General features: G+C 32.0%; 2 protein-coding genes across 3 annotated transcripts in view; both read right to left on the bottom strand.

Annotated features, from left to right (window-relative positions):
• Positions 1-10,178, bottom strand: part of LOC127739172 (angiopoietin-related protein 7-like) — a 95,458-nt gene extending 85,280 nt beyond the window's left edge. Inside the window, exons 1-3 of one of the 2 annotated variants that reach the window (XM_052250772.1) lie at positions 9,439-10,178; positions 7,746-7,796; positions 6,072-6,178 (exon numbers count right to left, since the gene is read on the bottom strand). In XM_052250772.1, the coding sequence (XP_052106732.1) occupies positions 6,072-6,178; positions 7,746-7,796; positions 9,439-10,117 (837 nt within the window). In that variant the 5' untranslated portion in view covers positions 10,118-10,178. The remainder of the gene's footprint in view (positions 1-6,071; positions 6,179-7,745; positions 7,797-9,438) is intronic. The other variant, XM_052250771.1, reaches the window with a different exon arrangement.
• LOC127739173 (angiopoietin-related protein 7-like) overlaps positions 1-19,761 on the bottom strand; it is a 62,244-nt gene that overhangs the window by 29,026 nt on the left and 13,457 nt on the right. The window lies entirely within an intron of this gene.

The following is a 19,761-nucleotide window of genomic DNA, read 5'->3' as shown; positions in this document are numbered from 1 at the left end:
CGGGAAATAACTTCAGTATAAGTCTGTGGATCTCTATGAACTTTTACTACAAGGTTCCATGCCAAAATAGGAAGGTTGGGATTGATTGTGGGGATTATGGCCCCAACCATATAGGAATTAGGGTATAAAAACAATACTTTTCTAAATCTTGGTATACATTGCTTATTTCTTGACCAATTTGAATGGGGTTTAATTCAAAGTCTTGAATTCCTGGGGTTATTTAATATGCTGAATCTGACCGTGAATTCTGATTTTGGGCATAGTTTTTGAATTGGTCCGCATTGAGGTCCAAAGGGTTCAAAATGAAGAAGTGTTCGATTTCATCAAAAATGGAATGATTGGGGTTATTTGATCTGCCGAATCTAACAGTGTATTAAGGTTTTCGTTGAGCCTACGACATGTATGCGCGAAAGCGAGACATACCGATCATAGATTCCGTCGTCGGCGGCGTCAACATTTAGGATCAGTCTGTGGTTAAAGTTTTTTTTTAGACATCATTTACTTTTTCAAACCTTCATGGAATTTTAGGAAATTTGAACAGAAGCATGTTTATGACGAAAATACAGTATCCAGAGCAAAATTTTGAAAATATTTATTTTCAATTTTCATTTTTCCGTACGTAACTGATAAATAGACTTAGTTTTTTTAACAGTGAACAATAGATAAAGTTTGAGGTTAAAATTTGTTACACATCAATTACTTTATCAAACCTTCATAGAATTTTATGAAATTTTGGCAGAAGCTTTTTTATGATTAAGAAAAAATGTCTGAAGCAAAGTTTTGAAAATATATTTTTTTCATTTTTAGTATTTTACTGATAGATGGATTTAGTTTTTTACAATTAAGATTTACAGACAGTCTAGGATTAAACTTTTTTTGACATGCTAAATTTGTAAACCTTCATGGATTTTTATGAAACTTGGGCAGAAGCTAATCTTCAAGCCCATGAAATAGCATTTGAAGAAAAAAGTTTGCATTCGTTTCAAAATTCTGTATTTTACTCATAAATGGACTCACTTTTTAAGTCAACAATACACTTTTACACTGACAGCAGCAATCGAAATTTGTTATCCAAATTAATTTGTTATCCAAAGGTCCGAAATTTCGTGAGCCTAAATCCATCAATTGGAAATACAACTTCAAAATACTGATGGATTCAGCCGAGGATTATGCCAGGCAATGGGCTAAACGCGAGAAAGAAGACGTAGATACTCTTGCCGAATGGATTAAGGCTGTGAGGTCGTTGATACAAATCCGAATTAAGAAACTAATGGGCATATCAGTACCCACGCTACGTCAATTTTTAAAGACCCAAATGTTGCAAAACATTTGTCCTACCTCCATGACAAATATGTTGTTGTCCCCGCAGATAAAGCCCCAAACAACATCGTTTTTGTGTGTAAACATCATTACATAGACTGCTTGATAAATGAATTAGGTATTGACAATTCACTTGGAAACTCAACATATACTCTCGCGACACTTACCAAAGAGGAAATCCTGGATAATCATAGGTCTGTTTTATGTTCCTTTGGAATTTCAACCAAAGATGAAGAACTGGAACTTCCATCACTGTATTGGATACCTAAACTACATAAGTGTCCTTACAAACAACGGTATACTGCTGGGTCTTCCAAGTGCTCCACGAAACCTCTTTCTAAATTATTAACATCTATTTTATCAGCAATCAAAGCCGGGCTCCAAAGTTATTGTGAAACTGCCTATTCTAGAGGTGGCGTGAATCAGATGTGGATACTAAAAAATTCCAAAGATCTTTTAGAGTACATACAATCTAAGACTCTCTCATCTTGCAATAGAATTAAAACATTTGACTTTTCTACACTTTACACAAGTATTCCTCATTCCAAACTAAAAGACAAATTGAAAGAGTTGGTATTACTTTGTTTCATTAAAAAGAATGGCGAACGTAGATACAAGTATCTTGTCTTGGGGAGGGATAAATCCTACTTTGTAAAGAATCACTCTGATTCAAACAAAAAATTCTCTGAAACTGACATTATCAAGATGCTTGATTTCTTGATTGACAACATATTTGTTACGTTTGGAGGATGTGTTTTTCAACAGACTGTCGGAATTCCAATGGGAACCAACTGTGCCCCTCTTCTTGCCGACTTGTTTCTTTATTATTATGAGGCTGACTTCATGCAGGAACTTCTTAGGAAGAAAGATAAGAAGTTAGCAATATCCTTTAACTCTACGTTCCGCTATATAGATGATGTTCTCTCACTAAATAATACAAAATTTGGTGACTATGTTGAACGAATCTATCCCATCGAACTAGAGATAAAGGATACTACAGATACAGTTAAGTCTGCCTCATATCTTGACTTACATCTAGAAATTAACAATGAGGGTCGGTTGAAAACAAAACCTTAAGACAAAAGAGATGATTTCAGCTTCCCTATTGTGAACTTTCCATTTCTATGTAGCAACATTCCAGCAGCGCCTGCATACGGAGTATATATCTCCCAATTGATACGATATTCCCGGGCTTGTGTTTCCTATCATGATTTCCTTGATAGAGGATTGCTGCTCACAAGGAAGCTATTAAACCAAGAGTTCCAAATAGTGAAGTTGAAGTCATCCCTTCGTAAATTTTACGGACGCCATCACGAGTTGGTTGACCGTTATAGAATAACCGTTTCACAGATGATATCGGATATGTTCCTTATGTCGTAACTACAATACCCTCCCTTTTCACGAATGTGACTTACCGAATAAGACCATTTACCGGATTTGTAATAACACAGGCAACACGACGGGTGCCACATGTGGAGCAGGATCTGCTTACCCTTCCGGAGCACCTGAGATCACCCCTAGTTTTTGGTGAGGTTCGTGTTGCTTAGTCTTTGGTTTTCTATGTTGTGTAATCTGTACTATTATTTGTCTGTTTGTCTTTTTATTTTTGGCCATGGCGTTGTCAGTTTGTTTTCGATCTATGAGTTTGACTGTCCCTCTGGTATCTTTCGTCCCTCTTTTACACTTTTACACTGACAGCAGCAATCGAAGGCGAGCATTTTTTTTAATTTTGGGCCCCGTTTCTAAATTGTTCCACATCAAGGTCTAAAGAGTCCTTATTAAACTTAGTTTGATTTTAACAAAAAATGATTTTTGGGGTTCTTTGATATGCTGATCTAAACGTGTATTTAGATTTTGGATATTGGACCATAATACGTAAATTTCCAATTTCCAATTTTTAAGTTCTAAGACCACAATCATTCTGTGTCAGAAACCTATGCTGTGACAAATATTTAATCACAGTCCAAATTCAAAGCTGTATCAAGCTTGAAAGTTGTGTCCACACTTGCACCAAATGTTTAGGGTTCGACCTCTGCGGTCGTATCAAGCTGCGCCCTGTAGCATTTTATTGTATTTTGGTCTGTTTTTCAATTACCATAAGCAATAGGTCAACTATATTTCGTGTACGGGATAATCGTAAGTTGTCATTTCTGTCTGATAGGATTTACCTGAATTTGACCTGATTGTAATGTATCTTAGAAAATGTTAAGTTTATGAGATACTTGTAGTAAAACCTTTATCTTTAAGATTTTCAACATAAAATAAATGGCCATTAAAGCAGGCGAGACATTTCAGCGAGGGGGGGGGGGGGGGGGGGGGGATTGTGAGAACAACAAATATAGTCAAAGGGCAATATTTCACATTATTGAATGTACAGAGTCGATATTTACATTAAAGCTTTTTTTTAATGATTTTGCTCAGAAAATTATAATTCAAACATAATATTAAGGTTATTTAAAACGAAAAAATGTAAAATCAAGGCAATCTAGATCTTTATCTCCATTAAAATCATGCTGACAGTTTAACTTTAACTTCTTTAATTTGAATAATTTATAGATTCATCCGATAATACTAGATATAAAAGAATACAGATATAAAACGTTTGATTGAATATTTTATCATTATCAAGCATACGTTTATAAAAAAAAAAATGTTTGTTTCTCAAAATTTAGCTGTTTCCGTTGGATCTGATAGTATCATTAAGAATAAATTAAATTAGATAACTGTTTTCTTTACTTTGTTATACAGATTAGATATAATCGAAGTGAAAAAGACATTATCAAATGAATTGTGATTAAAAAACTATGAAAATAATTTGGCTTACTGTTAACAAAATCTATCAGCAGAAAATAAAATGAAACAAAAAAAAAACCATTTTATTTTTTCCAGAAAGTCTAAAGGAGGCTACAGATGACTATTTTTGTTGTAGAAGAAGGTACAATGAACAAATGCAAACAAACAGGTTTTTCATAGGACCCTGTTTATGGAAAAAATAGATTATTTTCCCCCTTTTAAGAAAATGCAAAATTACATTGTTTGGTTGCCATGGAAACACGAGTTGCCAAATTTGTACCTTCTGTTTATCAATTTTAATTTTAGAATAGATGTGTAACTTTGATAATATGTATTTATTATATCGAAATTATGTAGCAGTTTAAAAAAAAAATCTGTGATGAAAAACAGAAATTTATGAGGATTTTAGGACTTAAATTAAAGGGTTGTTATGGTGCTATTGTAACCATAGCAACCAAATTTACAACACATATGTTTCTGTTATTGTTATGAGTTTTCTATCAAAATATAACATATGAAGCCTAAAAATGCCAATTTTACAACTATCAATGTATCATCCTCTGCATGATTCTTAGGTGGAGCCATACTTAATACTTGGTAGGATTGTTTGCCATCATGTGTAGTTGACCATATTGTACCACTCTATTTCATTCGACCATTTTCAAAGGAGTTGTTGGAATTTGACTGTTTTGTATTTTAACAATAACACCTTGTGAACGCAACTCCTCTGAGTCCGTTTTAGAGAAAGCTTTCATACTTTGTATATAGATATAAGAAGATGTGGTATGAGTGCCAATGAGACAACTCTCCATCCAAGTAGTATACTTTTCCATCATGTGTAGTTGACCATATTGTACAACCATTTTCAATCGACCATTTTCAAAGGAGTTATTGGTCATTGCCTATTTTGTTTTGTATTGTGCCAATGACACCTTGTGAACTCCTCGCATCTGAGTCCGTTTTAAGGAAAGCTTGAACTCATTGTACCACCATTTTGAATAAATCATTTTTACAGGAGTTATTGAACTTTGACCATTTGTTTTTAAGCATTGTGACCATTACACTTTGTGAACAATACTCTTCTGATACTGTTTTACAGAAAGCTCCAATGTTTGATAGGATTGGTTGCCATCATGTGTAGTGGACCATATTATGTCGTCATTTTGATCCGACCATTATAAGGGAACTTGTGGGACTTTGACAATTACGTTTAACATTGCGACAATAGCACCTTGTGAATGAAACTTTGCGGAGACCATTTGACTAAAAGCTTTTTTACTTAGTCATATTGTTTGTCATCATGTATAGGTAGTTGACCATATTGAACCCCCATTTTTATTTGACTATTTTTTATGGGAGTTACGGTTCTTTGACCATATGTTAGAGTATTGTAACAACAACACCTTATGAAAGCAACGCCTCTGAAGATTTGGGTAACACAGTCATCTGATTTGCACTATCCCTTGATTAGGAGTTTCACAATAATTTTGAAATCTGATTTTTTTAGAAAGGACTTTTGTGGTATGTTTGGCAGACCATGGAATGAAACGAATCGCTGTTTCTTAGGCGACTTATGTAATTTGTATACACAAGATAGTGGGGGACTGTTAAGGTATTCATATTTTAATCTGAGGAAAACATAAAATAGACCTAAAATTGTCAAGTTTATGGAAATTATATTTGAGAAATTGTTGGGTTACCAAGTTAATTATCAATACTTATATCCTTGATGACACATTTTGTATATTGTTATTTACTATCTAAATAAACATTAATGATGGCCTATTTTTTTTTATCTTTTAAGATAGATTGTGCTCAAAGAACGTAACATTTTTCAATTAGGTTCAATGTTTTCTTTTTTTATTATTCATACATTGCATGGCTGTATGTTTCTATATATTTTTTTCTCTCGTTCAAATGGTTTATTTATAAACAACATGTTCATATGTAATACGTACCGTCCAGCCGCCTATCTCACATCTTACTTTAAACGTATATGAATCGTCCGGTGAGATATGGTAAACACCAGTAAACTTTGAATTCATATCTGAGCACTCACGGACTTCTTAAAATACAAATGGACATACATAATATGTTTATTACCTGATAGATAGAAAGTAAGGAAATGAAAATAACTCTTTTCAAATTGATATGTTAGAAGCGTTTTTCTGATTTACCTTCATTAGGAATGCTAAAACATATATAGAATTTTCCTCACAAAACTAATCAGTTTTGCACGAAACAAACAGTCGAAAACAGATACTTAATATAAGAAATGAATCCCGTTAAACAATAGATATAAGAAGATGTGGTATGAATGTCAATGAGACAACTCTCCATCCAAGTAAAAATTTATAAAAGTAAACCATTATAGGTCACAGTACGGTCTTCAACACGGAGCCTTGGCTCACACCGAACAGTAAGCTATAAAGGGCCCCAAAAAATTACTAGTGTAAAACCATTCAAACGGGAAAACCAACGGTCTAATCTATATAAAAAACGAGAAATGAGAAACACTTATGAACCACATCAACAAACGACAACTACTGAACATCAGATTCCTGACTTAGGACAGGTGCAAACAAATGTAGCGGGTTTAAACGTTTTAATGGTACCAAACCTTCACCCTATTTCTGAAACAATAGTGTAACATCACAACATAGAAAGACACACTATAACATATCAACTGAAATAGCTTAACTCAATCAAAGGACATATTAACACCACTGAACATACACTGAACAAATAAATTTGACCTATGACACAATGTAAATACAAAATAAATAAACTAAGGGAAGAATAATAAAAGTAACATGTTATATCGGTAAGAAATGTTAAACAATTAAAGAAAAACAATATGCTCGAACAAAAATACCATCCATTTGCATGCATTTATTGAATGATATCACACCAAAATTAAATCTTAAAACTGCAGGAGAATGGTCATTTTTGTACTTTTGGATTTATTGCGCTTCAACATCTTAATTGCGGATTTCCAATATTGTGTTTCCAGAACTCTTATTAGAAATATTGTTATTAAGTTGACATTTCTTTGACCAAATTATCTTCGTTATTTGTCATTTTCAGCATTTACCTTACCTCTTATACAGTATAAGACTGTCAAACACAAATATATACTCTACATGGAGAGCTTTATAATCAAAATTAAACATTCAATAAAAATTGGAAAAGGCGATTTTGTCATTGGCAGCTGTAACTATAGTTTAAGTTTAATATTCCAATATTTACCAATGACTTTTTTTCGTATATTTTTGCTTCTTTTTGAAATATTCTAAAATCCAATGTCAAATGTCTGTTTTCATTGACTTTTTTATGGTAAGTCTTATTAATTTATGTTAAAGTATTCATGTATTTTTTTAACCGTACAAAGTGCTGATCAGCTCCGTGTAATAGATTATAAGGACAGGTTGAATTGTTTTGAGTCAATTGCCACTTGTGAGTAGTATTTAGACGAAATGTGTCTGGTGCAACTAATTAGCATGGTATCTTCAATGTGTTTTTTTTTGTAGTCTTAATTAAAAGACCTGTAATTCTGTAATCAGTTTAATACTAAAACTTATTCACGCAGAAATTTGAGAATCTCTACCCTTTTCAGTTCTACTCAAAATTACCTGGAAAAATATCCTGAAATCTGTCGAGTCTTGCTTTCATCATATCCATATCTAATATAAAATGAATGAAATGATTAGTCATCAAGGATATGTCTAAGTATCACATATAACACCAATGCCTTCTTATTTTTTTCATAAAGATAATTAAACTGCATCCCTGTTAACAACAAAATAATCCTATCCTTAATTTGTTTTTCAATGTTTCGGAGCTATCCCGACCTTTGCCACAGCCGCACTGACTAGAAAATAAGATGTTTCTAAATAGCCATACTTGACTTGTTTTGTAGAGTGTTTGTACAACAAAAGCCTTAAAAAAAATCCATACTGCTGATTTAAGTTATTTTCCTGACAAACATTTGTTTGGTAGATTGAGGAAAAACATAAGTTGCAAGTTCTAAAATGTTCAAAAATGTTTTTAAACGGTTAACATTTTCTGATGTTTTTTTTTAAAGCATAATTGTAAAAACGCTTTTTATAGGTTTTTGCCCTTAAAAAGCTGTAAAGATAAAACTTTTCAGCTCTTCAATAAATTGAGATACTTTTATAATGAATTTCATGTACTAATCTTTGTTAAATATTTTCTAATAATATCAATTTGTGAATATTGTGAATTTTAACTTATTGTTACATAATAAATTTCGTGAAGTAAGCTTTAACATAATGTGTTACAATAGGGTTGCAATATGATGAGAGTTGATGATGGTCGTGTATACACATTTATTTATGGTAGATTCGGGAAAAACATTTGTTGAAAGTTCGAAAATGTTCATAACTTTTTTTAAACAGTTATCATATTTTGTAATGTTTTTTTTTTATAAGCAAAATTGTAAAAAACGCTTTTTATTTGGCCTTCACATAGTATTGCAAGATGATTAGATTTGGTGATGGTCGTGATGAGTGATTTTTAAAACTACTTTATTTAAAAAACGAGGGGAACGTCATGGCCAAAAAAGAAAACCACAAAACGACGATAGAACAACAATGACAACAAATTTCTTAACAGAAACTAATGTTTGAAAAAAACGGTATTCAACTCAGGTGCTCCAGAAGGTTTAGCTGTTCATATTCCATTAGAGACACACATCATGTTACTCCTTACAAGTAAAACTACGAGCTAAAAATCTTTTGTACAAAATAAAATTTAGCATATTGATGAAACCGAAAGAACAAAATAATATAGTAAAAAGTGTGGTATCAAAATTACTGAGATCACATGTTAACTGCACCTTTGCGAGAGGAAATTAGAACCTCCTTTTCTAATTATCCCTTAATGAAGCAGCGAACAAATTAAGGAAGTTATACCTTATTTTATGTCAGAACCTGAGCACTGACCACTAAGGTAATGATACCACTGGGCCCTATCAGACTTCCAGCAGCAGTAGTAATGACCCAGTGCTAGAAAATATGAAATAACCCCTAAAAACATTTAATGCGTCTACAGCGCTTTTCTGAAATTAATTAATTAGGAACGCTTGAACCCAAAAAGTTGAAAAGTAACTAATGAAACAAAACTGTTACAGTAAAAAGAAAACCTGACACAGATACCACGTATTAAACTCCAAAACAGAACCAACTGGCAATTTATTTTTTCTCAAACAAGGTCCTACATGATGTTATGTCAATAAATTTAAATAATAATTTTGCGATTCACATGCTCAAACAAAAACAAACCACCTTGCCTTTACAAACTTACCATCAATCATATTCGTTTCAAATTGTGTTAAGTTATTTGTGACTGATTTGATGAGATCAGCTACTATATCATTTTTCCACTCTTCCATATCCGTTTTGAGATCAGTAAAATTTGTAATGGCTTCTTTAGATATTTGGGATGTCTGATCTCTATAATTTCTCAGTATTTCGGATACCTGATTTTCGTATACAATCTTTGATTTCTGTAAATATCCACTTTGTTCATTCATTGATTGCATCATAGTATTTTGCCATTCCTGAACATTTTCCATGAAGTTGGTAACATTTTCACTTTGGTTCTCTGATAAATCTGAAAATCTATTGTCATACTCAGTATGCACCTCTGATAATTTTCGGTCATATCTGGTATTCGATTTTTCCAGCTTTGACGAATATTCGTTGAGCATACTGTGTTTTAGTTCGTTTAGCTTTTTGTTAACGACGTCTTCAATTTTTTCAGTAAAAGTAGAAACAATATTATCATCAATGTAATCCTTCAGTTGTGCGTTTAAAGCAGACACGTCAAGGTCAGCAACAAGAGGAGCTTTTAAATTGTTTGAAATGAGAGGCATCCTAACGGTTTCACACTCTGAAGTGTTGCACGATTTTGCGAAAATTGCGACAGGGATTGTTAAAACAACTAGCACTAACATAACGAATAACAGTTTACGATCCTTCATAATTGATAGCTGATGAACATACTGTATAAACTATAAACTAGAAATGTAAGTCGTTCCTTGTGAAATAATCTCTAATTGATATTATATAAACTTAAGATAAAACATTAAAGAGGCAATTATGATTCAGATGAAACTTACTAGACTAATTGACATAGTTTTCAATTGCTCCACGTGTAACATTCAAGAGTTGGATATACAATAAGACGCCCTATGTATTTATGTGTTAAATATACATGAGGATGAAAAACAAGTGTTCTGCAGTACACAGTGAGAAAATCGTTTGATCTGTATTTATTCATTATTTTAATTTTCTTCGTGTAACGCAAAGTACAGAAAAAGAACAAACCCTCATTAAAGCTTAAGAGAAAACCCTATTAATCAAAAAGAGATGACTAAAGACAAATAATCTACCAACTTTTTAAACAGATTAAACAGTTTTACCCTGAATATTCATATACATATCACATGTATTATTTCATACAAATGCATGTAAACATCCACCAATACTGACTGATGAGTATTAATTGATTGTTATTATTTACACCACTTTTATAAGTCCTGGTCATATGACGGTAGTCAGCTTTTATTGGTGTAGGAACTCTGAGTACCTGGACAGAACAGCTGACCGTCGGGAGGAAAAAACAGACAGTCATAGTTAAGGATCAAGGTTAAACATTTCAGCCTCTTAAAATCAAACAAGACAGGCAAACGGGTCTTCTTAACCTCGATTATGAGAAATTAAAATACGATTCATCATTGGATGTTTAATTTTGATTAGGGAATTGACGACCGTCAGCGGTTAATCAGGATCTTTGTTCTGTTTCAGAGCACATCCACCGTTTTTGTTGGGGTTCGTATTGCTAGGTTTTAGTTTTGTTAGTTATTAGCTTCTATCTATGTATTTTACTTATTTCATTTTGCCTTCTTGGTATCGTCTCTCATTTTGGCCGCCTTGGTATAGTCTTTCTATTTTTAGATAAGAAAAAAATGGCCAGATTCCTATATGTCGAAAAATAATAAATTGGTTCATTATTTACGTATTACATCCCATAAAAATGATAACGACAGTTGATATAGATATAGAAAATTTTCATTATGACTTTCAGGAAACACAATGACCAAAAGAACATCGAACAGTTTAGAAAACCTTGCACATAACCCATATATCCTTAAGTCGGTGTTAACTCATGTGTTCCGGAAGGGTTGGAAATTACTACTCTAATAGTTGCGCCCTACCCGTCGTGTTGTTCATTTATGTAAACAATATTCGTAGAAAAATACGTATTTGATGATTTTTGTATTAAAATTTAAAATCTTCAAATGGGATGATTCATTTCCAAAAATTCATTTTGGAAAATTTATAGATTACAGAAAGATAGATGAATCATAACCCAACAATAAAACAATGTAATCATTTTAGAACAAAAACTTGAATCGTGATAATTTGAACTAATCTGTATAAAAAAAGAGTGTGGTATGTACATGATGTATACGTGAGTAGTTTTGTAATTTTTGATATTGGTTTGGACAGACCGTCTACTTTCAGTAGTATCCGGAATCTCAAGTTCACTGGGATATATAAGATGTAAAAACTCGTTTGTGGGTTAATCAGTAACAGAACATCATGCAATAAATCTGCAAGTGAAGTTACTCAGGAAAGTGCTTTTTCGCTTTGCCTTGGAGAAGGTTCTATTTGAATTCTGCTTCGTATGAGTACTAAAACAAGTCGGCCAGTACTGGTGCATTATTAGTATCTTTTGGATTAACGACTGTCTACTGAAATATCAGTCCAACAAACTCAACAAATATGTTTTCGATCAAAAAGTCCAGCATTTTGATGATATTTTCACCGATGTATTTATTGTGGGAATCAGTATGGTTCTTCACCAAGTGAGATTTGTCTTTACCTAAAACAAGGAGTTTGTATATACGTTTCCACATTTTGTAAAGCAAGCTCTGTTTAATGAGACTATGTAGTCGATCTGTCAATTGATCATTGGGAATAGTAATGTCAGGCGTAGAAAAATCAAAGTGTTTGATATAACTTCAAAATTGTAAATATTGATTGTTGAAGATTTTGGAGAAGTCATTTCGGAGTTTTAAGAACCCATACCTGATAGAGACCATTTGTTGAATAAACCGCATCATAATAATTCTCAAGGTAATTTTTTACTGTAGAAAGAATACCGGTAAGAACTTTAGGGAGATTAACTATATACCACCATCTTGGATTGTAGAATAGCAATACACATTCGGTTGAGTTCTTCGCCTAAATCTGCAAAATTCTGTAAAACTTGTAGCAAGAAAAAATGTTCTTTTTATTTTCTTAAAGCATATTATAAAACATATCTTCGCTTATTTTATTTCAAAATTCTATCTCACAGATTTCTTTATATTCACAAAAAAGTGTATATCCATGAATAATCTTTGCAAATTTTGGGAAATTTTGCACGACTTGTAGCTTAACAAATAGCACGGTGACCCATACTTTTTATCATATTTTTGAAAAAAAGCATGGTAAAATCTACATTTGGCAAAGTATAAAAAAGTTCTAACTGAGGAAATATATACCGATGATCCACCTTAAGAATGATTTTTCGTCAAACATCATTGACGACCAGGCTACATATCAATCTTTATAAGTATTTCTGTGAAGGTTAGTGTATCAAGTATAAAGATAGGCGATTTTTAACGTCCTTTCCAGTCTCTCGGGTCATTAGTTACTTCTTAATTCTGTCCAATTTTCAACATTGTGACCCATCTTTTCCATGTTATGCGACTGTCATGCAAGTGAGAGGTTTAACTAGCTATATACCCAGGTTTAATCATCCATTTTCTACATAAGGAAATGCCTTACCAAGTCAGGAATATGACAGCTGGTTTCCAATCGTTTGATGTGTTTGAGCTTTTGATTTTGCCATTTAATAAGTGATTTTCCGTTTTGAATTTTCCTTGGAGTTCGAAAATTTTGTTATTTTACTTTTTTCTATTTCAATTGGTAAATAAAAGTATTGGTAAAGCGATTTATTTTGAATCTACGGTGCGGTATAAGAAATAACAAAGCACAAGTGCCAACAAATAATTGAGACACCGCTCATTACATAAAACCTGCTCCAAAAAAACAAAGAGTGACGAGAAAGACGGACTGAAAACATCACTTCAAATGTTTTACGGTAACCATCACGAATTCACTGACCGAAAAGTGTGTTTGTGTCAAAACTCAGAAGTGACATGTTTTTGTAATCTGAGTCATCTGGTATGTCTATTTATCGATTGTGTTCTATTTCCAATTTTTAACATATTGACTGTGGATTCGCTTTGCAGCTGTATTTGACAAAAACCTGTCGAGTCTGTTGTAGACAAAACGCGCGTCTGGCGTTCAAAATTATAAGCCAAGTATCATAGATGAATTTGTTTGCAGGAAACGCTTACCTTGTAGACGCATACAGTCGCGTTCCATTTGGAATGCTTGCCATTCCCTCAAGTTTTGTTTGTTACCTTGAATTGTATGATGTTGTTTTTATTAATGAGATTTGAACATCGGTCCACCTAATTTATTTAACATCCAAGAATAGTCGCAATAAACAAAAGAAACATTTACCTAAAAAAAAAAAAAAAATTAAAACAACATGTTATAAATTTCAAGCATCTGAAGCGCTTTTCTGGATTTACCTTCATCAGAAACGGTGAAAACCAAATATTTAAAATCTGATGATGTATTAAAACCGAAAGAGTTGCAGAGCTATATGACCAATAAGGACCTAAAGAAATAGCCAAATCCATCTAAGGTCAACGTTGCCTGAGGGAGTTATTATTGTTGCCTTAATCAAAAACCTTTGTAAAAAGACACTTTCTTTGTGGGTAAAAACCTGACTCTTATCTGATTATCAACTAAATAATTTCAAACTTAATTGCTTGACATCGTAATTATTATTATTTGAAACTTATTAATGAGGAAAATTTTATTTCCCATCGTAATACAGAAAGAACAAAACACTATGACCCTTCAAAAGCTAGATACTTTTGATATGCTATGCATCTAAACATTGTTTTTGACATAGCTTCCCTCGTTCAATTTTTTACATCTAAATGACAATCTAACGGTCAGCTGTGTCAACATAAGTAGTAATTTGATACCGTTTTCAAAAAAATGATAAAGACACATGATTAATCAATTCTCAAGACAGGCATTGCATAGATCTATAACTTATCTTTAAGATCTTTTCATCTGTACATGGATGTCTAAAGCTTTACATATAAGCCATGGAATCTATTATAAAATGTGGCCAGATCTTAAGACGAAATAATTATATTGTGAAAATGCAATTTATTACATAGATCACGAGCAGCAATTCCATGTTCTTGTATGTTCCTTTTAATACAATGTACCATATTTTCGTTATTTTGATTGAACAACATTTTCATTGCTTCCTATAAAAGCTAGGTCAAAATGTGTTGTTTTTTTAATTTCCGTTAATTCTAAATCCGTTTTTGGATATATTTAATTTTTCATTGCAGATTTATTGAAAATAGTCAAAAGTTGAGAAAATATCAACGTATGAGATAGACACTTGTCTATTGTACAAGTCATACAAAAACATAGACAGTTGTCTATTGTACAAGTCATACAAAACATATATTGTACAAGTCATGCAAAAACAATCCTGGTGAAAGCTTATCTAAACCATAAAATGGTATAATCTATCAAAGTTTAAACAATGGTTAAATATGGCCTCTATTAAGGATTTGACGGTACACGTGTTCCATGATGATATTCTAATATCTTTATCTTTCAACGCAAAAGACAAGTGAGTTTTATAACACAAAGTATGATGTTTCCAATTATCATTTATTTGATAAAGATATTGTCAGCTTTGGATATGTCATATCAACAAAATCAGCCATGTGTTTTTTTTTTTACAGAAGCAGGGCAGGAAAGCATGTAATCCTGTCATACAGGATAGGATAACAAATACATTAGACGTTATGTCACTCAATGACGGTATGTCTGTAATCCATAAATAATGTTTACAGTCATTTGCGTAATGGGGAAGAAGGAAAACATTCCTGGATAAATTGTGAAATCTGATTATTATTATACCGAATCATTTATAAGGAAACAGAGCAACAACTTAACAATTTAACTTTCGTTTGTCTTGCTAGTCACCATGAATAGCATGTACACAATCAACACATGTTCAATTGTGAAAGTTTTGACAGGTAATGCACTCTTAATCGCTAATTTTAATAGGATTATAGACGCACCCAATTTCCGTCCATTTTGATTCCCTCAGTATTTATTGTTACCTTGATTTGTTTCTTCCAAATCGATAACGATATTTGAGCATCAGTTAAATACTATCGTCCTACTGTGTTCTTAAGATTTCTATTGCTGGAACTACATGTGAGCAAACTTTGGCAGCAATTCTATTTCTCCTTCTTTTTATTTATTTTTCAAAATTGTAACAGGCGGCATTTGCCATTCATTCATACAATGATGGGGAAAAATGTAGATTTTTTTCTGAATTGGTAATTATATTCGATTACTGTGTCATTCTATATCGATTTATGGGGGAAGAAAAGAAACATTTGTGTACTACGCAGTGCCGAACATCAGAAACTACCAATTTTGTAGTTCATATGACACCAACTATTTTTCAATTACGTACATTTGCATTAGTCAGTTTTAACTTATAATATCTTATTGTGACATCTGACGGACTATGTCGAGTGATGCATGCATAGAAGAAGGCGCTTAATTCGTCGACGCATCCTGTCTCGCTATGCGTGGGTTTAATGCGGTTGTCTTTGTCTTTTATGTTTTCTAATTTGATTTGTATATTGCTATTCAAATTGAATTCACTTGATTACAACATTGGACGACAACTGTTGTTTCTTGTTTACCATGAAAACTTAATTTGGACTACCAGTTTAGGATCATATATCATTGTATCTTTCCCTATGACAGATTTCTTTCCCTATATATTGCAGATCTTCTTTCCCTATATATTGCCGATCTTTACATGTATATATAACACTTAACAAAATAAATAATCTTTACTCTGTTAGTTTACCTATACTTATCAACAATACAAATTAGAGGTCAAATACAAAGTTATCAATAAACAATTTCAGAAATTTTAACCGAAAGACCTTATTTCATTATTATTATCATTATCCTTTGAGATGTAATTTGGTTACAGGTAACCTTTAGTATAAGCTTTATGATAATGCATTTATTTTTTTTCCATATTTTGGAATGTAGTATGATCCTGTTTAATAATAAGTGAAAACTTATATCAAGAGGTGCATTATCAACACATCATATTGACAAATCTCAAAAACATCGTTATTTATTAAAAAAAAAAATTTAGTCACATAGTTATGTGCAGCCTAGTAAAATACGTAAAAAATATTACATGTTTGAAAAACAAGTGTCAGATAGAAGAAAATGTACCATAGCGGAACATTGCTCAAATGTATATAAAGTATTTATTTATAATGAGACAAGTACTCCTTCTTGTTAATATCTCGTTGATAAAATAACGGATATCACTTTCTTTCCTTTGAAATACCAAAAATGTGTTCTGCTGTTTGGAAACAATTACCACTACCCGAAATCCCGGATTTGAAGAGGTATGCAAATGTTATGTAAATGTATTCAGAGACCGACATTTACATATATTTACAAACCGCTGCATTTAGTTTATCTTGTCTTTACATGTAGTAAATATCAACATTTCTTGTGCTATACCCTCCTATGGGCGGTTATGAGAGACCGCGGTTTATAAAATATATTAACACCTAATCAAACCATTTTAAAGTTTAGAATTTGCATATATTTATGACCATCTCAAACTTTTGCAAACTTATGTATTTGTATACCTCTGCAAAAGGAAATCTTTGTCATGTATTTTTCTATGATGTAAATTTATCCGCAAATGTGTGTCTTTGTCTAGGTAGCAAAGCATCATCATTCAAATAATTTTATAGGGGTTATAAAGTTTAAGGTGCATCTACATTTGCCTGGTATGTAAACCAATTCAAAACGAAAACTTTATAGAGGGTTGTAAAGCATCATTTCCTTTAATCTGCAGAGACCTGTCAAATGTATTGTAAAAGAATATTTTTGTTAGTCTTTATAGTCGGCTGAAATGTATGTCAAATCAGAACATATCAAAAGCCTTTGAACATATTCCTAAATGTATAGTAAATACATAGATTTGCAGACAATTTGTTTAATTAAGAAATGTGGTCAAATGATAATATCAATGACATGTGTAAATATATTGGGCATATGTAACTTTGAATACATATGCAAAGAAATGATAAAGAAAGATATTTCAGACAGCTAGAAATGTATGTGTAAATATATTGGGCATATGTAACTTTGAATATGTATGCAAAGATATTATAAAGAAAGATATTTAAAACAGCTAGAAATGTATGGTAAATAGTTATATTTGCTTTTAATTTGCTGATATATTTAAAAGGTGCAGATTATATGAACAAATATTGCCATAGCTTTACTGGTCAAGCTATGATATGACAAATATAGCTGCTTTGGGATTGGTTTTGGCATATTGGTAATATCATTTATTATACGTGTATTTTAATAATTTTGTTTTAATAAAAAAAAATCGGATCTACAAAATCGGTTCTTGATCTCTTCTCTGTTTGATGTACTGCGTGAATTTCTTTATCCATCAAAATCTTCTATTCTCGGGAAGTTATGATGGTTCATTCGCATAGCATTAAACGATTGTTTCCTTTGAGTATCTCTTTGAAACTTCTGGAATTGCATGAGTCATAATTCACTCTTTTTATAAAACATAGAATTTATTTTTTTTGAAAGAGACATATACTACAATATGTATTATATGTTACTGCAGAGATGCAGAGATATATATTATATATATATGTCTCTTGTTACTGGTAGAAATAATACACATATACAAATTAAGCCTAAACAATACTAGATATGCGGCCTCAGTATCAAATTTAAAATCGGTAGCATTCGGAAGGTTATCGAGCGATTTATCAAGTTTTTATAAAAAGTCCAAGTTTCTGAAATAGTCTATAAATATTCCTTCATCGGTAGATTAGTTTCCACATAATATTTGACAAAAAACACATGTTGAGAGAATGTTTTGTTAAAGAATCGGCTAGTTTGCACACATATGTAAACGTTAAATCTATTGACGAATATTTGTAATATTTGTTTTCCTTATCCGTTAAGTCCAGTCACGAGATGTTGAACTCCATGTGCTTCTTGAAGCGTCCTCTGCAAAAACATTCTTGTGTGTGAGAAAGAAAGTTAAAAATTACAAACAAAGAACCAGTGAGTCACGTGTCATAGTTGACACACAATTTACCAATGAAATCAAACAAAATCGATAGATAATATCATTCCATCGACGAGATGTCGCCCTTCCTCCGATCAACGGGGTTTATCAGCAGTTAAGTGTGACAATTATCACCTTTTACAGAAAGATCTGGTCCGAAAAGATCAATAGAAGACCACCGCTAGTATCAATATCCATCAATATGATAAGGCACAAATAATTATCATTTCTTTATGATTTATAAATTGTCTTAAAACAATGCTCCCGTTGTCATTTGATTGTGTTGTTTTTAAATACGCAAAACTAAAATAAGTTATCGAACTATCAGTCATTCGATATCTCATTTACCGACTATTTTATCCTAAAACTTTACAGCTTTCATATGTACTTTGACAGGAATCGTTTTTTTTTCTATCATGATCAATAAAATTTTTGTTTTTTTTGTTTGTTTTTTTTTGCAATAATTGCATTTAACGTATACTTTGCACACATTCAATTGAAATAACATTGAAACAAGATTGAAAGTTATATAAGTCACAAAATGATGTGACGAAGTAAATTTGTTTTAACATAATTCAAGAAGATTTGTAAACGACAAATACATATTACACTAATATTGATAGGGGCTCGTATCATGGAAAACCTAACTTTAAAAAATATAAGGCAATTGTACCCTGTACAACAAGACGAAGTCTAGACTTAAAGTTTTAGCGGAAATGTATATGATTCGTGTTTGAATAATGGAATATCTTGCACTTCTTTCTTATACATTTTTTACGCAAAGTCTAAAAATAACTACATGTATCATTTGTCCTTTACAGCCGAGTCTAAAACATGTATCATTGTACTTGCTTTCCACACAGGCGGAAAATAAGGAAAGAGGGGCAACATACATAAACTATCGTTATTGTTAAATCGCATTGATAAGTGTTTAAAACTCTAAATATGTTGAAATATTAAAGAATATTTTCCAATAAAAAAAAAATAAAACAAAAAAGGTGACAAGCCCCTTTGTCTATATATATATCTAGGTACATTTCTGATTTTTCAATCTTTAACTCGCATCGTGGTTATCGTTGAAGCTGTTAATATCAATCCCTTTGGTCCCTGGCGGATAAAAGTTTTCGTCCCATTGGCTGTCATACGACATCTTTTATTTTACATACAACTCCTCCGTTCACGTTGTTGTAATACCTATGCAGGTTAAACTTCAATTTAAAGGTTTATCTATTGAAGTTTTAGTTCTTTGGGTACTGAACGTGACCTTAATAATTTAATTAATTGTAATTAGTTAATTAT

The sequence above is a fragment of the Mytilus californianus genome, unplaced genomic scaffold, assembly GCF_021869535.1.
Source record: "Mytilus californianus isolate M0D057914Y unplaced genomic scaffold, xbMytCali1.0.p SCAF_4, whole genome shotgun sequence".
Taxonomy (NCBI): domain Eukaryota; kingdom Metazoa; phylum Mollusca; class Bivalvia; order Mytilida; family Mytilidae; genus Mytilus; species Mytilus californianus.
Note: the sequence above shows the minus strand (reverse complement) of the source record. Positions and strands in the feature narration are given on the sequence as shown.